This window comes from Vipera berus (assembly GCF_964194415.1).
Source record: "Vipera berus genome assembly, chromosome: 1".
Taxonomy (NCBI): domain Eukaryota; kingdom Metazoa; phylum Chordata; class Lepidosauria; order Squamata; family Viperidae; genus Vipera; species Vipera berus.
Genome location: NC_138202.1, coordinates 169498901 through 169521954, shown reverse-complemented (window position 1 = coordinate 169521954; position 23054 = coordinate 169498901). Strand labels below are relative to the sequence as shown.

General features: G+C 36.2%; 2 protein-coding genes across 5 annotated transcripts in view; one reads left to right on the top strand and one right to left on the bottom strand.

Annotated features, from left to right (window-relative positions):
* Nucleotides 1–6458: 6458 nt before the first annotated feature.
* Nucleotides 6459–23054, bottom strand: part of PMS1 (PMS1 homolog 1, mismatch repair system component) — a 115401-nt gene continuing 98805 nt past the window's right edge. For 3 of the 4 annotated variants that reach the window (XM_081339063.1, XM_081339064.1, XM_081339070.1), the window contains one exon: nucleotides 6648–6685. The gene's annotated coding sequence lies outside the window, so the exon portion shown is untranslated. Of the gene's footprint in view, nucleotides 6686–23054 lie in introns of all 4 variants that reach the window. The other variant, XM_081339065.1, reaches the window with a different exon arrangement.
* Nucleotides 12643–21501, top strand: MSTN (myostatin). Its single transcript, XM_081315408.1, has 3 exons — nucleotides 12643–13071; nucleotides 18339–18712; nucleotides 20900–21501. The coding sequence occupies exons 1-3, from the start codon at nucleotides 12720–12722 to the stop codon at nucleotides 21278–21280; spliced, it is 1107 nt and encodes a 368-aa protein (XP_081171534.1). The 5' UTR covers nucleotides 12643–12719; the 3' UTR covers nucleotides 21281–21501.

The window sequence follows — 23054 nt, the reverse complement described above, 5'->3', positions numbered from 1 at the left end:
TCCAAAGCACCGGAAAGCAGGACGAGAAGCACCGGATGGAAACTAGTCAAGGAGAGAAGCAACCTAGAACTAAGGAGAAACTTCCTGACAGTTAGAACAAGTAACCAGTGGAACAACCTGCCTCCAGAAGTGGTGAATGCTCCAACGCTGGAACTTTTTAAGAAGAGACTGGACAGCCATTTGTCTGAAATGGTATAGGGTTTCCTGCCTAAGCAGGGGGTTGGACTAGATGACCTCCAAGGTCCCTTCCAACTTTATTATTATTAATAGACCATCAGGATGAAATGTTGACTTGAATAAATTAAATAAAACAGTACTAAAGTGCAGATAATTCTTCAGCTTCTCTTCATTTGTTCCACAATTGTATAAAATTGCAAGAGTACTTAACAAATGGTGTCACTAATGCTCAAGAGTTTGCAGCAAGCCATGGTCATGTGATCAAAATTTCCAAAGCTCCCTTCTACCTTTCCACAAGCAAAGACGATGGGGAAACTAGCAGGAAGTGGGAAATTAGTGTTCATTTGAGGTCCTGATTTAATGATCTACCCATCCCTCACTTAGTGACAGCAACTCTGGTCCAACTGCCATCATTAACTGAGTAACTACTTCATGAAACTACCTTTATACAGATAGTCCTTGATTTACAATCACAACTGAGTCCAAAATTTATGTTGCTAAGTGAGAAATTTGCTAAGTGAGTTTTGCCCCATTTTATGACTTTCCATGCCATATTTGTTAAGTGAATCACTGCAGTTGTTAAGTTAGTAACATGGTTGTTAAGTGAATCTGGCTCTCTCATTGACTTTGCTTGTCAGAAAGTTGCACAAGGGGATTATACAACCCTGGGACACTGCAACCATCATAAATATGAACCAGTTGTCAAGCATCCAAATGTAAACCACATCACTGTGGGAATGCTGCAATGGTCATAAGTGTGAAAAATGGTCGTAACTCGCTCTTTTCAGTGCTGTTGTAACTTTGAACAGTCACTAAATGAATTGTAAGTTGAGGACTATCTGTATTTGCCTGTACGTTGATAGAAAGGAAAAAAAGTGAGATACTTTTTCCAGTGCAATGGTTTGTATTTTACTTTCATATTCTGCAACTTTTTTATATAATACCTATTTTATATTTTCTATGAATCTTCCCTCTTTTATTAAAAAATAAATTTTAAATAATGAAATAAAAATAATCATGCAAATAGGCACTAAAATAATGCAGTCCTTCAAGTATTTAAAGGTTCACTGTTTTCTCCCTAGCTGGTTGACAGAAAATTAAGTAAAATATATTTTTTTGAAAAATCTGAAGATGCCATTGACAAAAAATTTCCTTGACGTATGTTCTGCCCTTCCTGCTTAACTGGAAAGTATGACTTTGTATTTGTAAATAATTCAGTGATTGTTATGTTAACCTACTGCTAAATGGAAAGTTAACAGGACCCTTCTCATAGGCTTAATAAAAATGTATCTTGAGTCCTTTAATTGTAGTTCTGTGACTGAGATGGGATCTGGAGCATCATGTTCTGAAAAAGCCTGAATCAGTTTAATTCTTGGTGATAATATACAAAATACTATTGGATAAAAAGGCAAAGAAAATAGATACATATTTTAAATAACTAACTAGTGAAAACACAGATGAATAATGTTGGTCATTAAGCTGGTCATACTTGATTTTCATTCTTAAAGTTGATTTGAGAGAATATATACGGCAGTTGATAAAGATTTCCTTAATATTAAGCTTGATTCCTGATGATTTCAGATTTCCTTCTGTGTAGTTTTCTTGCCAATAATATGGAAGTGATGTGCCATTTACAACTTCTGCTCTAGCCCAAGGCCCTAAACCTTCTTAGCTTTTTTTATTATTATTGATCAAATTTAAATTACTATTATTACCAAACTAGATACAGATATTGCTATTAAAGTTGTTAATTGAACTTGTACTTGCTATTAATAATAAGCTGAAGCATACTTGTACTAGTTTCATTGAGAACCTCTACTAAAGTAGGTATAAGGAAGTTGATTATTTGGTCATATGAGTTCAGGAAATATTTCTCTTGTTTGATTATTTATATACACACAGATTAACAATCCAAGCTCTTGAAATTACAAGAGGAAGTGAAAAATTTTAATTTTTCCAACAAGGCTACCCCCCTCCCCGCCCCCATTTCTTTTAGATTGGAGCTAGCATTTAACCTGTACTAAGGAGAATGATTTGAACACAGCCAGTAAAATAGTTTGACAAATGTGGATAGATAGTACAGTGTTTCACTTCAACTTTATCTAAGCTACATCTCTAAACATAGCATAAAATAATAAGTGCAATATTTCCTTTCCACCAGTATTATTAATTAGACATCCAATTTAATATGTTTCAAACAAAATGTAAATTGCATTCAGATAAATAAAGTTCAAAAAATTCCTATTATCTTTTATGGTTTCACATCAAATAACTCACAAAAGAAATTCCATCGAGATTTAATAGTGATTCAAGTCTCTAATGCCAACTCGCCTTGTGGCAAAATGGATGGCAAATTTAATAATGTATTGGTGGCAAATAAATTTAATAAACAAAAATCTACTTGAATGATATTAAATAAATTTGCTAGCCGTTCAAGGAAATTATTCCATGGGTAGAGTTAAAATGAAGTGTTTCATTTCATGTTTTAAGAAAAAAGTTTGATTATTGTGCGGTTTTGAGGAATGGGCCCAAGTAGGCCACTGTTTGCAATAGATAGAACAGAAGCAGAGGGATTTTATATTGCAGGCTTTTAAAGGTCAATCCTGAGTCTTGTGGGACCAAATGACTTGGCCTGGGACTTAGACTGGGGAAGTACTCTGCTGCAGAAAAAAAAACATCTCAGAAAGAGATCATTTGTTTGTGTCAGGGGTAGGCAACCTCGGCTCTTTCATGACTCATGGACTTCAACTCCCAGAATTCCTGAGTCTGACTCAGGAATTCTGGGAGTTGAAGTCCATGAGTCATAAAAGAGCCAAAGTTGCCTACCTCTGATCTCTTCTTTGTAAGAGGGAAAGGAATGGGGGGGGGGAAACAGGTCAGATATAGGACAAGCCATACTAGCTGATTGCAGTAGTGAACACCTGACTGAGAGACACACTGCAAAAGTCATAAATGTGACATTGGTCACAAAGTTACTTTTCATCACCGCTGTAACTTCAAACAGTTGCTGCCGGAGGCAATCATTAAATGAGGTCTACCTATATAAAATAAAAAGTTTATGTGCCAATAATTTTACATTTAGAGGAAATAAGGAAACTAATACCAGATTTCAAAGAAGCATGATTTAAAATAATATTAAAATTCTTTCTTATAAATTATCCTGAATCTCGGTTTATCTAATTCTGTCTTTTGATCACAATACTAGGGAGTTCCTAGAATAAATTTGGCACTGAGGATTCAAGTGAGAAAAGAATAATGCTTACTCTCATTATATTCCTATTGTATATTTAAAGCCAGTTCCCTTGTATTAGTTAATGACTGCAATAAAGTTATTTCATTTGTAAGAACATTGTCTTTTCTGTTTTAGATATTAAAGTGGGTTTGTAACTCACCTAAAGGCTGTTAAATCAACAACATAAGGAACAAAATATGTTTAATATGCAATTTAGTAAGAAATTATTTCTATCACTATTAACTTAGTTAAGAGATGTCTCATTAGTGCCTAGTTGTATACTTCATGGTGGGACAAAAGAAAAAAGGCAGATTTGTTCATGTATTCCTACTTAATCAGTGTATTTGTTCAAATAAGAACATTTCAGAAAGATAAAACTTGAACAAGGAGACAGAAAAAAATCTAATTTAAACAGATACAAGTTATTTTAATTACTAATATCACACATATTTACAAAATCATAAAAATTTAAGTATTATAAAATAAGAGTAATGCAATTCAAAAATGGTAACTCATTTAATTCAAAAAGGATTTTGTCAAGCATTGATTTAATCTATTTTTTTTTTAAAAAAAAAATAGGTAGAATATTTTTTTCTCCTAAAATATTAAGGACTTAAATATTCCAGCAGGGGTCAGTATATGTACAGCTCTCTATGTAATTCAATTGTTTATTTTTGCTAATGATTTTTATACTGACAGTCTTCAAAATTAGAAAAGAAATTAGTGTCTGATTATAGTATAAAGTCCTTAACTGAAGAAAACATTTGGACCTTTTATTCTGTGCATGAGGAGGAAATAAAAACTAAATTGAACTTTAGAATACTGCAGTTGCCTGCCACATATCAAATAAAGAGCAATGTTTATTTTTTTCAAACACCTGGGAGAATATTTGTATTTGTACTGTTTGTTAATCCAAGATAAAAGTTGAGTTCTGCGTGCATATTTAAGGTATGATCAGGTAAAGGTTAACCAAAGTTTTAAGAATCATTTTATTAGGCAGTTGATTGGGCGTATATAGGTGAAGTATAAAAGAGGACTGACTACTAGGATACTATTGTGGATATCACCGCTTGAAGCACTGCAAAGGAAAGAGATATTGAGTCCAAATGGATGACATATTAGGACCTTTTGATACTGGAAGAAAAGTAACAAGATAAAAATGTAGGAAAAACTAGTAAGTGTTATTTTAATTGTGTTTTAATTACTGTAGAATATTTGAAAGGTTTAAACTTGATAAAAAGAAGTTTTGTTTTTGCAGCTCACAAATGTGAATTGGAATGGAATTTATGCTCTGGAGATGACCACTTATAAAGTTTATAAAATGCTACTTGGAATGAATTTGGAAGCTGAATTGCATGGTAAAATGCGTGAAAAACCTAGGTTATATAATATAATGCTGGATCAATGGGAAAATACATGGATTAGCGGTTTAAAGTTTACTTTGAATTAGTTTGAAAGATTACTTTTACAAGGTGATATATTGATTGTATTTGATTTCTGATAGATTGGCAAGAATGTATAATGGAACTTCCAATAAATGCAGGAAATGCAATCAAACTCCAGGTTGATTTTATCACAGGTGGTTGTTTTTCTTTATTTGTATTTTATTTTGGGGGGAAAAAAGTTGTTCTATGCTCAAGGCTTTAAGTACAGCTTAAATAGTGGTCTGAGTCATAGCCAAGATATTTAAAGCAATATTAATGTAAGTTTTTCTCCAATTTATTCAATTATTCTTTCCTTTGCACTGATAGTAAAAGGCAACTACCTGCTATTTTATTGAAAAAGGAGCAAGGTTAACCATATTTCGAGCATCAAAAAGATTTTTAAAAAATCTGGGACCATCAAGAACATCCTGTGCACCCCAGTAATTATTTTTTCTGTGCTTTGTCCTGATAACTGAAAGACTTCTTGTTGTTGTTAGTTGCAAAGTCGTGTCCGACCCATCGCGACCCCATGGACCACGTTCCTCCAGGCCTTCCTGTCCTCTACCATTTTCTGGAGTCCATTTAAGCTCACGCCTACTGCTTCTGTGACTCCATCCATCCACCTCATTCTCCGTCGTCCCTTTCCTCTCTTGCCCTCAACCCTCAACTAGAAGACTACACAGGGTTATTGCTACAAGTAGCCACAGCTTTACATGTTTTATTTTATCAAATTCACAAAAACCAAAGTAAACATTACATTATGTCATAATTATAATATTCTCAAGTCTTTCTTTTTCTGATACATTCTTTAGTAGGACAATTACAGAAATAGTTACATTAAAATATGATTTTTGTGAGGTTAACCTAACAAGTATTGTTTTAAAAATGGACAAAAGGGAGAGTAAACAGAACAGTGTTTTCATAGGGAATCTTTATTTTTTATTTTACTTATTTTTATCCTGCCTTTATTAAATGTTTATGAATTATTCAGGAAACATATCCAACACACCTTCCTTCTCCTGTTTTCCTCTACAACAACTACAACAACCCTGTGGAAGGTTGTTGGTCTGAAGAGAGAGTGACTGGCCTAAAGTCATCTAGCTGGCTTTCATGGCTAAGGCTCAATTAGGTTCCAACTTGCCTTCTATACCATGTTTTTCAGGATAAAAGTTTGATGCAGTCCTCTCCATAATGTTGGTCTTTATAAGTTTTCATATGCAAATATTTCAGACAATAAATTAGAACAAAAGAAAAAAATCACAACCATATTAAAAGAATATTGACAATAACTAGTGAAGCTTGGAATCTATTTGCCCAGTTTAAATATCTTGCCCTAGCCTAGTCTGTTTGGTATAAATACATCAGCAAATTAGGAATCCCTTTTCAAGTGGTTTCCCTGTATTATCATGATATTCCCCTTTCCAGCAATAGGAACATAAAGCAGAGATCCCTGTATATGCCTTTATAACTTGTCCATTACCTCTGCCCATCACTAAAGGAAAGCTGTTATGTTTAAGACAAAAGTTTTACCAGCCATACAATGTAAGTTTTCCATCAAAGGGCTTGCCAACCTAATACTTTTTAGATCTTTTGGACTATGCTTCCCACAATCCCTTTGTTGTGATTCAGCATTAGCCTGTGGTTCTGGCAGCTGAGTCGGATGATTCTGAAGAGGAGGAGGAGGGGTTTGCAGAGCCTTTGGTGTCAGAGGAAGGTTCTGATGCACTGCAGGACTCTCAGCCTGGCCCGTTCTGTCTTGTTCTTCATCAGACTCAGCCGTGTGAGCACGAGGGATTGGAAGAAGATGATCCACAGCTGGCTTTGTTCAGGGACGCTAGGAGCAGGAGGCAATCTAGCAGAGCAGAACAGAGGAAGGCAATGAGGCAACTTGGGAGAAGCAATGAGAAGCCACACCTTGGGACTGCTGATAAAAGGGGAAGGTGTGAGAGGTGCTGGTTGCTGAAGGCAACCATTTGAAGATCTTCTGCTAGAGTCCTGGTCTGTTATTCTTGTTTAACTCTTGTTTGAACTTTTGGTTTAACTCTTGAACTTTTCGTTTAACTTTTGTTTGAACTTTTTGTAAATAAATTTGGTTGGGTTTTTTCCAGCCTGTTGACTATAAAAAGGGGTTGTCCCTGACATTCAAACAGGGCCGGTTGTAGGCTGGAACCGAACACCCTTCTTATCTGTCATACTATACTATGGCTAGGATTCATGATAACTGAAGCTGCAAACATGGAGGGACTACATTGCCTACTCAACCTGCTTTTCATAGGTAGGTGTATTTTAACTTTTTTATGTTGTTTCCCAGAGGAGGGATTTAATCTCTGAACATTTTGCTTCACCTAAAATCTGCTTAATAAAGAAATTAGATGTTATGCCATTTTTCTAAATAATAATAATAAATCATACATTTATTTCAGAAAATGTTATTTTTTTCTTTCATGCTACTGAACTTGTTATTGGCCGAAGACCAATTTGGAACATACAGTGAGCAGATGACATATCTCTTTAATATCTAAGCATCATCTTTGAATTCAAAGGAAATGGAGAATATTGCCTATTTAGTGACTGTTAAATATCTGTCTGCACCTTAATATATTATAAAGTCTACATTCTTAAAAGATAGATTAGAAAAACAGTAGATTAATAGTGGTATCTCAGGAGTTTAATGTATAAAAGGGATTCCCTAATATCACTAAAGAGAAACAAAGTTGAATTGAATTGGAAAATATCTTGCCAAGTTCTGTTACCAAATACAAACAGATACGTACAGCAGCTTCCCTCTCCACATAGCAATATATTGATGATTAAGTCAGTAGATGCATCTTAAGATAGTTAAATAGCAAAACTTACTACAGGTGTCTGTGTGTAACGAGATGTAACTAGTGTTTATAAAGCTACCCATTTCTCTAAACAGTTTAAAGTACCGTATATACTTGAGTATAAGCCGACTCGAGTATAAGCCGAGACCCCCAATTTCACCCCCAAAAACTGGAAAAAGTTATTGACTCGAGTATAAGCCGATCCGCCGTTCTGCAAGCCTCTGCCGCCGGCGGAGGCTGGATCCGCGCTCTGCAAGCCTCTGCCGCCAGCAGAGGCTCGATCCGCCATTTTGCAAGCCTGAATACACGGGAATACCCTGTGTGGCCGCGGCTCTCGGGGAAGCCCTGGCTGTCCGCTTCCTCGCTCCACGCTGCCATTCGGGGCCCGCGCGTTCCCCGGGCAAATTGCGGCGCCCAGCAGGCGAGGAAACACGCCCGCTCCAGTCGCCCCCCCTTCCCTCAGGAGACGCGAAGCAAGTGACCGCCCGGAGCTTACCGAGGACTTGCGCGCGGCCGAGGCTTCGGTGCTTCCAGGATCGCGCGCACCTCTCCCAAGCCGCCGCCGTCCGGAGACCTGCGCGCGCACCTCCCCAAACCTCCCCAAACGTCGGCAGGTCTCCGGACCTCCGCGCCCTGCCTGCCTGCTTCTTTCCGCTGCGGAAAGAAGCAGGCAGGCAGGGCGCGGAGGTCCGGAGACCTGCCAACATTTGGGGAGGTTTGGGCACCTTCTTTCCGCTGCGCGCACCTCCCCAAACCTCCCCAAACTTCGGCAGGTCTCCGGACGGCGGTGGCTTGGGAGAGGTGCGCGCGATCCCGGAAGCACCAAAGCCTCGGCCGCGCACAAGTCCTCGGTAAGTTTTTTTGTTGACTGGAGTATAAGCCGAAGTGGAATTTTTCAGCCCAAAAAGTGGGCTGAAAAATTCGGCTTATACTCAAGTATATACGGTATGCTTACATGAAATTTAGCATCAACAATATAGTGTAATATAGGGCAAATATAAGTGTCCCAGGATAACATTGCAGGATCCAATCTCGGCCAGTCACTGGGACCAGAGGTTTACTCTTGTGAGTTTTTGGACTATTGCTGGAGCCCATCCTCAGGGAATTTCTCTCTAGCAGAGTGTGTGAGAGAAGATCTGCTAGAGAGAAGATTCCCTGAGGATGGGCTCCAGCACGAGTCCAAAAACTCACAAGAGTAAACCTCTGGTCCCAATGACTGACCCAGATTACATCTTGCAATATGGTATCAATCCACTATAGTCAAGATTTGCCTCAGTGAAAAGTGGGTGTTAATGATTATGATGTTATCCATTCAGTCATATCCAACCTGGCAATTCTATGGGCCAGGTCTCTCCACATTTTCCAATTTTGCACTGCTTCTTAAGTGAGAGGCAGTTTTGTGATTTTGCTTTCCAGTGACATGTCTAGTATTATGTGCTCCAGAACTTGCTTGTTAATCACTTCTGCTGTGCAAGGAATACATAGGAGCCTTCACCAGCACCACAGCTCAAACAAGTCAATTTTCTTCCTGTCTTGTTTTTTTAAGGTCTAAAATTCACAACCATAGGTAGCTATGGGGAACACAATAGTGAGGACTATCGTACATTTGATTACCAGGCTGATGTCCTTGCTTTTCCATATTCAGCTCATTTTCATCATTGTGCAACCCAGTGCAGTCTGACATTTTATTTCTGGGCTGCGTTCGCCACTTTGAGTGATTTGTGATCCTAGGAAAGTGATTTTTTCCACACATTCTATCTCTTCACTGTCGATTTTTACTTCATGTTTCTATTCCTTGCGGTGGTCATGAGCTTAGTCTATTTGATGTTCAGAAAGAAACCAAAATCCTCACTTTCTTTGGCTTTCTTCATTGTTGTTGTTGTTGATTTGATTTTGATTTGATTTTATTAAATTTATATGCCGCCCTTCTCCCTGAGGACTCAGGGCGGCTCACAACAGTAAAAATTAAAAAACATAGAGTAAAAAATTTAAAAGAGAATTAAACAATAAATGCAAAATTACGAGACAATTTAACCCAGTAAAAAGCCTAATTAAAAAACATAGTCAGTCCAGGCCCGCTTGTTGGAACAACCAGGTCTTCAGGTCACGGAGGAAGGACCGAAGGTCAGGGGCCATCCGCAGCTCCGGAGGCAACTCATTCCAGAGGGTCAGCGCGCCCACAGAGAAGGCTCTCCCCCTGGGGGTCGCCGGCCGGCATTGCCTGGCCGACGGCACCCTGAGGAGGCTGACTCTGTGGGAGCGAACCGGGCGATGGGAGGTTGACAATGGCAGCAGGTGGTCTCGCAAGTACCCCGGGCCTAAGCCATGTAGGGCTTTAAAGGTTATTACCAGCACCTTGAATCACACTTGGAGGGTAACCGGAAGCCGATGCAGCTCGCGCAGGAGTGGTATAACATGGGAGTACCGAGATACTCCCATAAGCACCCACGCGGCCGCATTGGTTCTTCCTCCAAACTTTAGCCTAATTTTTTATTCTTTAAGATCTAGCTTCCTTATGATCATTTTGGCATATCCGTAGGTTGATTAAGAAAGGGGAACGAATGCAACCTTATCTCACTTTTTTCTCTATCTTAAACCAATCAGTGTCTCCATATGGTGTTCATGGCTTCCTGATTTCTGAACAGTGATTGCACTAACTTTACCAGATGTGCAGTACCCACAGCTCTTTTTAGGGCTCTCTATAGTGTCTCATGATCAACACAATGGAAGACTTTCTTGTAATTGATGAAGCACAGGTAAATGATCTTTTGATATTCATGATATTTTTCCATGATCAAGTGCAGATTTGCAACATGGTTGCAGGTGCCACAACACCTTTGGAAGCTGGCTTAGACATTTGTAATTCCGTTTCAATAGTGCTAGACGTTGTTATATAATTTCAATCTTGCTGATGTGAGGGATGAGAGCAATTGTTCGAATAACTGAAGCAAACTTTAGAGTTACCCTTTTTCAGAGTGGAATGAACACTGAGCATTTCCAATCCTGTGGCCACGTGTTGGTTTTCTAAATTTTCTGGCACAGGTGTCCCTTTTGTGTATTAAATTTAGTTTTTGGATCAGGGCTAGTGTCAAGGGCTGGCATTAAAAGATTACATATTCAGGTTGACATGGACATAAGGGAGAATGTTCTTCCAAAGGGCAGGGGCTAATACTGAAAAGGCCAATCAAAATGATAACGCTTTAAAAATGGAGCCTGGAACATTCTGACCTTGCCAAATCTGACAAGATGGGCAGAGAAAGGGAATCTCATGGGTATCTAGGTCCTGAGCCTGGGTCATACTGGTTGATACTAGCACCATTAATTGCATCTAGATGCCAATTGTTAGTCAGTGCAGATTATGCAACTGACATGTTGCCTGAATAAAATGGGGTATGCTCATAGCTATTCACTCTCCTGAATCTTCTATCAGCTTTAATTGAAGGGCTCCTTGATTCAGATGACAAAATTGGTACATCAAATGAACCTGTACAAAGGCTCTCCTAGCCAGAAGTGCAACTTGCTCAATGATTAAGAGCTAGGAGTTTGTGGAGAGTCTAGGACAGGGGTGTCAAACTGCCGGCCCGCAAGCCAGACGCGTCATTGGAAAACCATGGCCACCCCATTGCTGACAATGGTGAAAAAGCTCCGATACGTTGCACGACATTGAGAGTTTGACATGTCTGGTCTAGGAGGACCCCCAAATTACACACTAGTCCCAACTATGGAGTGCAACGCCATTGAGAGAGAACATTTGGAGAATTCCCGGAAATAGGAAGTCCCTAAATGTGTATACTTGATCTTGCTATGGTTGATTCTGAGCCTGATCCTTCCATTCCAGACTCTAATATTTTCAAGTTAGTTGTGTTTGCTCACCTCTTGCTTTAAGCCAAAAGGTATCGGTAAAAAAAATGGTAACAAGAAGGAGCAGTTATAACATTAGATACAGCTTGTTCACGGGTTCTCTACATAACAAGTGATCTGATGGCTAAAAACTTAAAAAAGAACAGGAGCACAGTGAATAACACTGGGTTCCCTCTGACAGTGTCTTGACTAAGCTCCCAAAAACGTATCAGTCAGCACTGATAAGAATGTAACATTCACAAAGAATGAAATTCCATCTGCTTCCATCTGCATGGAATAACATATGACCTCAGCACATGGCAGCACCAAGCCAATTTTGGTAGATCTCAAATAAGTTCAGATTGATCAGGCTTATTTACTATTTAGGTAGGAGACAACTAGGAAATCCTGGGACTGTATGACAAACTAGGAACTTGAGAAAACGTCCTTGAAAGAAAAAAAAATGCAAACTACTTTGTACTTTTTTAAAGAAAACAACATGAAGGTGTTGATTCAGGTACCAAGAACCAAAGTCAAATGGAGGGACGCTTCATTTTGAATATTTGTATGGTCTTCTTAAATATAATTACATGAATAAAAATATTCTGAATATTTGCTGTGATGTATCAAGCTCTAAATCACTTGGAATCAAATGAATTTCATTTTTTCCAACTAATACTGTAATTTAATATTTGGGGTAAATGTTTCTGATAAAAATCTTTAAAATGTAAGATTATTTTTATTCATAAGTTGACTTTTTACATACAGGAACAGAGTCATTATAAAATAAACAGCTGATTCAAATTTAAGAATGGTAATATTATCTTTTGATACTGCTCGCTTTGCTCTTTGGAAATATTTTTTCAGCATGTGAGCAGATACTCTCTATGGAATAATAAGCAAACTAGTTCATCATTGGCAGAAACAAAATACAGCCAACCAATTTATGACAGACACAGCTTTAACATCTGACAGCTAGATTCATTATTGGTTTAACAGCCAATCATTAGTTTTGACGACACATGTCTAATGAAGGTTGGAATATAAAAAGCCCTCTTGGAACATACAAGATTCAGTGTTGAAGTGTCTCAGATTGCATTTGCCTTCAGTGGTTCACAGAGTACTGAAAGATTTTAAAAAAATAACCAAAGGAAGGAAAAGGAGAAAGAGAAAAGAAGGAAAAAGAACTGTTTTGAAAGCGTGGTTATACACAAACTAAAAATGTATCTGTGTATTTATCTTTTCATGTTAATCATACCTGTGGAACTTAATGAAAGTAATCAGGCAAATGAGAATACAGAAAAAGGTGGACTATGCAACGCATGTACATGGAGGCAAAATACAAAATCTTCAAGAATAGAAGCTATAAAAATTCAGATCCTCAGTAAACTGCGTCTAGAACAAGCACCTAACATTAGCCGGGAAATTATAAGGCAACTTTTACCTAGAGCTCCACCACTGCAAGAACTGATTGATCAGTATGATATCCAGAGAGATGACAGTAGTGATGACTCTTTAGAAGATGATGATTATCATGCTACAACTGAAACTATTATTACAATGCCTACAGACTGTAAGTAATTTCTGTTAATATTTCCTTTATTAACAAACACTTTTGTCTTTGTGCTGAGAAGCCACATTTCAGATTTTTCAAACAAACTGCTTTCTAAAGCACATACTGCAGAGAACTATTTTTAAAATAGAAATATATTTTCTTATAAAAACTATTCTACAATAAACATGTTTGCTGTAACGTGTTTATAAAGCTGACAAGAACGAGAAATACGCAGAAAAGACATATACTGAAACATTCTGAAGAGCCAGGTTTTAAAAACATTTTTCTGAAAAGTGGAAAATAAAATACATTCATAGAAATGACATGGTAAAACAAGTATCATAGCTCACATATCAGATGTTAATGTTTTTATTATATGGATATATAAGTTAAAGTTTGAAACCTATTTATGTAAAAAATCATTTTTTTTCAATTCTATAGGTTTTTATTTTTTATTTTTTGGTGCTTTCGATTTAGTTTTTGACTTCTGGTAACTGCCTGGACTAGTCCCTGGACTAGTTTTTGGGCAATATTTTTGGGGAAGTGATTTGCCCTTGCCTGCTTCTTAGGGCTGGGAAAGAGTGACTGGCCCAAAGTCACCTAACTGGCTTTTTACATCAGGTCAGACTAGAACTCATGGGCTCCCAGTTGCTAGTGTGGTGTTTTAGCCATTACACCAAACTGGCTTTTCATACAGTTTGTTTACACTAGTAAAAGTTATATTTACCTTTACAGATTTGTTCTTTTACTATATGTTTTTTAATTATTCTAATTTCTTTTGCATTTGCATAATATCAGCCAGTCAGGAATAACATAGCAAATACTATGACATCATACATCATACATCCAGAGAACCAATTAAATTTCACTTCCGAGTGATTACAATTCATTACCAAGATAAAAATCCACAAGGTTTTCACCTTGAATCCTTGCCCCAGTTGTAATTATATCCAAAACACTGGAATGCACATTCAGATAAATTGTCCTAATGAAGCCTTTCCCCTCGAATCAGTGAAATGATTGGAAAATCAATTAAACGGTATACAAAAGTTCACAACAATCTGTTATATATTTCTTTTTTCTAACTCATGGGCCTGTCAACAGATATCAATGAACACAAATATATAGTTTTAACAGCCACATATGAAACTCACTCCTTAACTGGCAACAATGCTATATTTAATGTTTATGAATAAACATTAGTTGTGTTAAGAAGAAATGAAGTTATTTATTGAATGAGCATTTCTTCGTTATCGCCTAAGTGCTGAGCATCTGCCACAGGTCCTATCAAGTATCTTTGCTGAATTTATATTATAGTATCTTATGTTCTTCATTAGCTAAAGTTGGACATGGCAGCTGTCTTCAGAATAACACTTAAGGCAATGATGAAATATTGTAAAATGAAAACTTAGGCCCAGATGACACAGATTTGCTACCAGCAGACTGCAGTGATATACTATACTGAGATTTCATTTGATATAATACCAAGAATAGCATCTATTTTATCTAAATGCGATAATCTAAATATAATTAAGAATGTAACTATTAAGAAGGAAATAAATTGCTTTTGTTACAAAATCTCTGCAAATTATTTCAAAAATTATTTATCTTTGTTGCCTGGAGAACCTTCTGGGAAAAACTTTTTTCTATTTATTTGAATTTTCATTTATGATGAAAATGAATTTCATTCATTTAATTGAATTTTCATTATTTTAAATGTGTAAATGTGGTGGAGTTTATCTTCAAGAATATAATTCAATGGATCTAACTTCCAGGATTACAAAATTGATTTAAACACTGTTGTTAAACCACAAGACATTCAGGTGTGCTCTTCAATGATCTCCAGACCAGTCCCAAATCTCACCTCAATTATTATTATTATTATTATTATTATTATTATTATTATTATTATTATTATTATTATTATTATTATTATTATTATTATTATTATTATTATTATTATTAATTTAATTTGTATACCGCCCTTCTCCCGAAGGACTCAGGGCGGTGAACAGGGCAATACATAATAAAAAACAGGATACAAAAATTAAAAAGTAATTAAACAGCAATGCCCGTAAATAAATTAGTACACATTAAAAAGTTAAAACCGATTTATAAAACCCAACCCCATCCCATCAGGCCAGGCCAGCTTGTTCAAAAAGGAAGGTTTTGAGATCGCGCCAGAAGGAGCGAAGGTCGGGGGCTGTCCGGAGCTCAACCGGCAAGTGGTTCCATAGGTCTGGTGCGCCCACAGAGAACGCTGTCCCCCTGGGGGCCACCAATCGACATTCTTTGATCGGAGGCACCCTGAGGAGGCCCTCTCTGTGGGAGCGCACTGGACGGAGGGAAGTTGACGTCGGCCACAGGTGTTGCCGTAGGTAATCCGGACCCATGCCATGTAGGGCTTTGTAAGTCATCACTAACACCTTGAACCTCACCCAGAGGGCAACCGGCAGCCAATGCAGCTCGCGGAGCAAAGGTGTAACATGGGAGTATCGGGAAACCCCCAGCACAACTCGCACGGCTGCATTCTGCACCAGTTGGAGTCTCCGAGTGGACTTCAAGGGCAGCCCCATGTAGAGAGCATTACAGTAGTCTAGACGAGAAGTCACGAGCAATTGGGAGCCATGCATAAAAAAGAGACAAAGAATAAGTACAATTTTAGTATTCTTACTTCTGTTGAGAATAGCAACTTGGTTACAAGCACACATGCATGCCTTCTAGTATGGTTTTGTGTACACTGATGTGATGTGATTGTATTAATATAATCCATATCACACCAAGGAACATATAAAAAGACATCTTGCAGGCATGTATATGTATTCTTAGGTAAGTTGTTTTTCTCAGTTCATTATATGCTAACATTAGTTTACTGATCTCTGTAATGTAATTTCAGAATTGATAAATCAGATTAGACAAATAATTTTAAATAAAATAAGTTATTTTATCTGAAATAATAACATAAGTGTTATTACCAGTGCTTTTTTTGTAAAAAAAAAAGGTGCCAGAACTCACACATGTCATACAACCCACCTTGCCTAGCCTACAAGGTTCCATCCAAAAAAGGTGCCGGAACTCCATTTTGAGCGTTCTATGACAAAAAAAGCCCTGGTTATTACTGCACAAGCAAAATCAATCTGAATTCTCTTCTAGCTTCTTTGCAATCTTGTATTAAATATTAAGGTTAAAAAAATATTCAGTTAAGATCGCAGGTGCTCAACCTTTATCAGTCTGAGAATATAATGCAATGCATTCAACATCTCTTGCTATTTTGTTTGAAGGTTTCTCAAAGAGTGACTTGTACAGCTGGTCAGTTACTTTAAGTAATAAACTCACAAGGAATCCCAGGGAATATTTAGAATCCGTTTTCTTCTTAAGTAACTTTTCACAAGAACGCTGCACATTCCAAACATGAAATGCCAGGCTGAAAGATAGATTTTAAAAAATCTATGCAGATGCTGTTGCCATGAACATTTTAATTTACTTTGCAGCTTTTGAATTAAAAATTTCCATTAGTTTTCTTAAGATTAAATGAATTTGTCCCACAGTTTTTTTTATTTCTTAGACTTAATAAAGTTAGAATATTTTAATTTTATATTTCAAAGTTCTGCATTTTTCTACTACAGGTAGTCCTCAGGTTATGACCACAATTGAGCCCCACATTTATGTTGCTAAGTGAAATATTTGTTAAATGAGTTTTGCCCCTTTTTGCGAACTTTCTTACAACAGTTGTTAAGTGAATCATTCTAGCTGTTAAGTTAATAACACTGTCATTAAGTGAATCTGGCTTCCCCATTGGCTTTGCTTGTACAGAAGGTTGCAAAAGCTGATCCAATGACACCAGGATACTGCAACCATCCTAAATCTGAACCAGTTGCCAAGCATCTGAATTTTGATTGTGTGACCATGGGGATGCTGAAATGGTCATGTGAAAAATGGTCATAAGTCAGTTTTTTCAGTGCCATTGTAACTTTGAACAGTCACTAAATGAACTATATGTGTTTCCATAGCGTCATTTCTAAAATAATTATTGTATGTTATGAGTACTGTGAGCTAATTTAGAAACTTTGGTTAATTTAATTTTTATTCTTACTAAATAAACAGATTATAGAATGCATGCTGAAGACCAGTGCAATTCCTGTGGCAAGGATGGAGTACACAGAGATATTGAGAATCCATAGTTCTTAGAAGTCCAGTCCAACATGGTCCATGATGAGAGATGTAGAAGTTGCAAATGCAGGGAGTTGAATTTGTGCACTTGAAGGCACAGGTTCCCTCTTTTTGCAGTGGTAAACACGATGCATTTTTTTCACTGTTAATTTTTATTCAGTGTGATCATTTTTGTAGAAAAAAAATCACTTTTTTTGCCACCACCATGGCAACAGGCTTGTGCCTATGTAATAAACAGTTTGATGCAATGGTTCCATATAGAAATTACACATGGAGATTGACCATAAAAATTAACCTCATATCAAGAGCATGTGGGAAGGAGGTAGCAAAATCATACCATGTTTTCCCCAAAATAAGATCCGGTCTTATTTTTTGTTTGCCTCCAAAAGAGGCACCAAGTCTTATTTTCTGGTGTGTATGTGTCTTTTCCACTCTACTTGCAGTGGCGGTAGCAACAGCCCCACCCAGCTGGCCCACTTCTGAGGCCGAAGAAGCAGCTTCATTCTGTAGCTGAGATTGAATCCATAGCTCGGTTCTCGGCTGCACAAGCCTTCAGGAAAGGCCTGCTGACTGCAAAATGCAGGCCTGAGTTCTATTCTCAGCTGCAGAATGAAGCTGCTCCTTCGGCCGCAGAAGAAGTGGGCCAGCGAGGCAAGTGTCGATCCATGGGAGGCCTGGCTGCAATGTAAGCTCCAAGCCACCCACCCCTGCCCTAGGTTGATTTTTAGGCGTGCACGTCACCCCAAAACTAGGGCTTATTTTTTGGGTAGAGCTTATATTAAGCCCACCCCCCAAAATCAAGCTAGGGCTTATTTTCGGGGAAGTTCTTACTTTCAGGGAAACATGGTCATATAGGAAGAAATGGTTTGGTCTAATATGTACCAAGGTATAATATGGGGCATGGGGATGATCTTTGAAATGGCATACTTTATGGATCATTCCCACAGTTCAGAGTGATTCTCCTTGCTATTGTACTGCTAATCTACAATCATAAAAATCATTCTGAAAATATTTTATGAAGGAGATTATATATATATATTATAGATATATAATGATTATATTTTTTAAAAAATCATGTGCAAGCAAGTTTTTTTTTCTTATTCATTTACTTATAGCTGATCTTCCTATACCTGTGGAAGGAAAACCCAAATGTTGCTTCTTTAAATTTAGTTCTAAAATACAGTATAACAGAGTAGTTAAAGCCCAGTTGTGGATATACTTAAGACAAGTCCAGAAGCCTACAACAGTATTTGTGCAGATCCTGAGACTCATCAGACCTATGAAAGATGGTACAACTTCGACTGCAATTCGATCCTTGAAACTTGACATAAACCCAGGGACTGGTATTTGGCAGAGTATTGACGTGAAGACTGTTTTGCAAAATTGGCTTAAACAACCTGAATCCAACTTGGGCATTGAAATCAAAGCTTTGAATGAAAAGGGAAGAGATATTGCAGTAACATATCCAGGACCAGGAGAAGAAGGCTTGGTAAGTTCTTCTTTAAAGTCCTCAGCATGTTTGTCATTAGTGTCAGTTAATGAGCAAAAAAGCTCAGAGCTTTTTAAAGATAGTGATTATAAGCATATATACTTGGCATTACACTTCCTGGGATTTATCTCCATATCATTTTGTTTAGGACTGTAATAGGAAAACACTGGCAAATTAATGGAGTAAAATTAAATATGATCCTTATTAATTTTCTGTCAATGAAGCTAATAATATTTATTACCACTAGGTCAGCTTGTATAGGTCAGCATATTCAATTTGTTAATATTCAAAATTAGTTTATCTAGAGCAAAATGTATAGCCTTAAAATCATGGTTCCAAGAGTGAACAATAAGATACTTAGGAAAAACCCTAGAAAACATTCAGCAACAATAGCCTTCTTATGCTGTTTTTCTTTGAAGCATGTCAAAGTGTTCGAAGATCTGACATCTCATTTGATATAACATTGGTGAGGAAAGAATATAATTTAGTTAACGAATGGAGAAATACAGTGGAGTGCTCATTTGCTCATCGGTTTCTTATGTAACTATTCTATTCATTTTGCAATAGTTACAACATCAGTGACTAAAGACAGTAACTACCAAAATTGTAAATCCATAACATTATATTTCAATAAGTATAATTCCATTTTCCATTTCTAATAGATACTGTTTAATTTTTCTGTTTCAACCAGCTACTACACTTTTTTATTAAATTAAATACAGTAAACATGATTAAATAGAGCTATTTTAAAATAATTATAGCCTGCTAATAATAAATTACTGGAAAAATTGCTACAGTCTTAATGGGTTCAGGATTTTTATAAATATTTACATGTGGGAAAATTAAGCTTCTAAGTAGTTTTAGAGAACATGAAATAAGTTTAATAGTAAATATAACAGTGTACATGGACATAGAATCATACATGACCCCAAACTGACAGGAGTAGCCAACACCCCAGAAGACAAACTCAGGATCCAAAAAGATCTGGACAACTTGAACAATGGGCCCTATCCAACAAAATGAGTTTAACTGTGGAGAAAAGCAAAGTTTTACATTTAGGCTGGAAAAATGAACGGTACAAGAACAGATTGGGTGAGTCCTGGCTTAAAAGCAGCAACTGTGAGAGGGACCTTGGAGTCTTAGTGGACGATCACTTGACTATGAGCCAGCAGTGTGCAACAGCTGCCAAAAAAAACTAATACAATCCTGAGTTGTATAAACAGAGGCATAGAAAAAAGATCTCTCAAAGAATTAGTACTGCTTTATAAAACGCTAGTAAGACCACACGTGGAATACTGCAGCCAATTTTGGTCACAATATCACAAAAAAGATGTTGATAAAGTGTGTGTGTGTGTGTGTGTGTAAATCTAATTCAGAACTGCTATTTGTTATTTGAAGAATAAATCCATAATATAAAGTATATAAACATACAGTACTGTACATTGTCTCTCTGTGATAAATTTGGGAAACTTTATGGGTATTCAGAACACAGAAAAATACAGATTTTAAAATCAAATAATCAAAAGTCTTAATCTATTTTCCCCCCTTTGCTACTCATTTTATTCTCTCATATATGATTGACAACAGGAAAATAGTTGTAACTAAATGCTCCCCTGCCAAAAACCCTGACAATTGCTAAGAGAATATTTAAATCATGCTCATACATCAATAAACTGTTCTTTGTGGGATGACTTATCTTTCAGTATAGTTCCTCATTCACCCCTTATTCTGTTTCAGAGAAATAAGGAGTATTTTGGAACAGATTGGAAAACATGGGAAATTGTGAAAACAAAGAAAAATCTTGTTTTTCTATTAAAACAATGGTTATTCTTTTTATTCTTTGAACAACATGAAAATACATTTGGTTTTCTAAAATCGATTACCATGTACTAGAGGGTGCTGCTGCTCAAGAAACTCAAGGCTAGAAGTATTGTGCAGTTCCTGGATAACATTCAGTGGATTAGAGATGTTTGTTACAGTTCAAAATTTAAAATTATATACAAAAATAAAGTTTATAGAAATATTACTAGAATCACTTGCAAGGGATTATTATTTTGCAGTCAAAATTGTACATTCAAAGGTAACAGTATTTAAATGCCAAATAATAGGTAGGAAAAATGTATCCTGTATGAAATGTTGAGTAATATATCTTTTCCCAATATACTATTCATTTTCTTTTATTTATAGAATCCTTTTTTAGAGGTCAAGATTACAGATACGCCAAAAAGATCACGCAGAGATTTTGGGCTTGATTGTGACGAACACTCAACAGAATCTCGATGTTGTCGTTACCCATTGACAGTGGATTTTGAAGCTTTTGGATGGGACTGGATTATTGCACCCAAAAGATATAAAGCAAACTACTGCTCTGGAGAATGTGAATTTGTATTTTTACAAAAATATCCACATACTCATCTGGTACATCAAGCGAATCCAAGAGGTTCAGCAGGCCCTTGCTGCACACCTACTAAGATGTCCCCAATAAATATGTTATATTTCAATGGAAAAGAACAAATAATATATGGGAAAATACCAGCTATGGTAGTAGATCGTTGTGGCTGCTCATGAATTTTGCATTAAGTTTGCTGCTTCATAAAATATGGAATTTACCAATATATGTATATATTTCCTTTCAGCAATTTTGGAAACTGTGAATTTTTAAACAATAGGCCTACCTCTCATAGGTTATATTTTAGGCTATTGTAAGGATTTCCTAACAGGCAAAGTACAATATATGAACTGAAAGACATTTTTTTATGCAAGTGGTGTTTTTTAATCAGTGAATATGATAAGCTACAATCAACCCCTCAAGACTTTGTGATTTACTTGCTATGAAAAGAGCTATCTTTTCATTTATGCATATACCATAATCATATATTAACTTCAACAAATAGAAATAGATAAAATAACTCCTCCTTGTATTCCAGAGAATTAAAAGGAGTTTACTAATATAGTACATAGTCTTAACAATTTATTTTACTGTTGTATTTACACCAGAGGATATTCTGGCAAAACACAGAACGATGAGTGCCACTGAATTATAATCAAACACTTGAACTGATTTTATAGTATAAAAACAGATAAGATGAAATTCCAGAGAGCAGACAAATCCACAAATTATGATAACTTCATTGTCTTTTCATTCCTTTTATTTTAATTATTTTCTGGCAATGGTGCTATCACAGTAGATTCAATATGCACTCCTAACTATTTGCTGCAAGAACCCAAAATAAGATTACCACAATGTAGCTAAATTGAATACTGTAGTAGAACTATACACACCAACAGGATTTCAGGCATTAATGTTCATGAAACATAAAGCATAATAAATAGAATTCTCAATTATAGTTTATTAATTATTCACAAAGCATGGAAATTTTAATTAAAGTTTGTGTGTGCTTATGTGTGGTCCTTATTGTAGCAAATATCTACTGACGATTACAAAAGCAAAAGCAAAATTGGTTCTTTATTATAAAATTATTATAAATATACTGCAACATTGTTTGCCTAGTGACATACAATTGATAAAATTAATAAGCACAATACTGTAAAATAAAATGTTGATATTATAAGTTTTGTTGTTATATACACACACAAAGTACTATATTGTAAATAAATTTTTATTTTTTATTTACTCTGAGTATATGATGTGCCACATGGGTTTGTCTTTTTCTACCACATAAAGTTGTACTTAGATTACTGGTATGTTAAATTCTTTTATTCTTTTGCAATAAGAAAGCACAGATATGCATGTTAAATCTTCCATACTACTTATGACTTCACTCAAATATTCTTATTTTTTTAATATATACCCTACTTCATTCAAGGTTAACAAGAAAGTTGATTGGAAAAATTAATGGAACACAGTAATTGTTGATATGGAACATCAGCAAAGTAATGCATAAAACAAGTATACATATATATATTGGTGATTTACATTAGTGTGACATACAATAAAGACATAAGAGACTTTACGTGGTCTGTTTAAGGATGCCCTTGCAGATATAGGAATAATGTTTTATATTTTACACTAAAACATTATGAGAAAAATGAAACTAAATCCCAGTAGGGACTTCCATAAAATTTGATCTGCATGAAGGGTTTTTTTTCAAAGTAAAGGACTATTGTGATGGGTGAAGCTAAACTCTTGCATAAAATCTTGAAAAAGCATTTTCAGAACACTACTATTCCTCTTCACTTGATATGTTTTAAATCTAATTGTACAAATTATGACCTCTATATTGATCAAATTAAAGCAAAATCAACTTTTTCGTAGTCTGTAATATTGCTCACAATGTAAAACTGATGGCATTTTTTCAAGTGCTAAAATCGTATATAATAT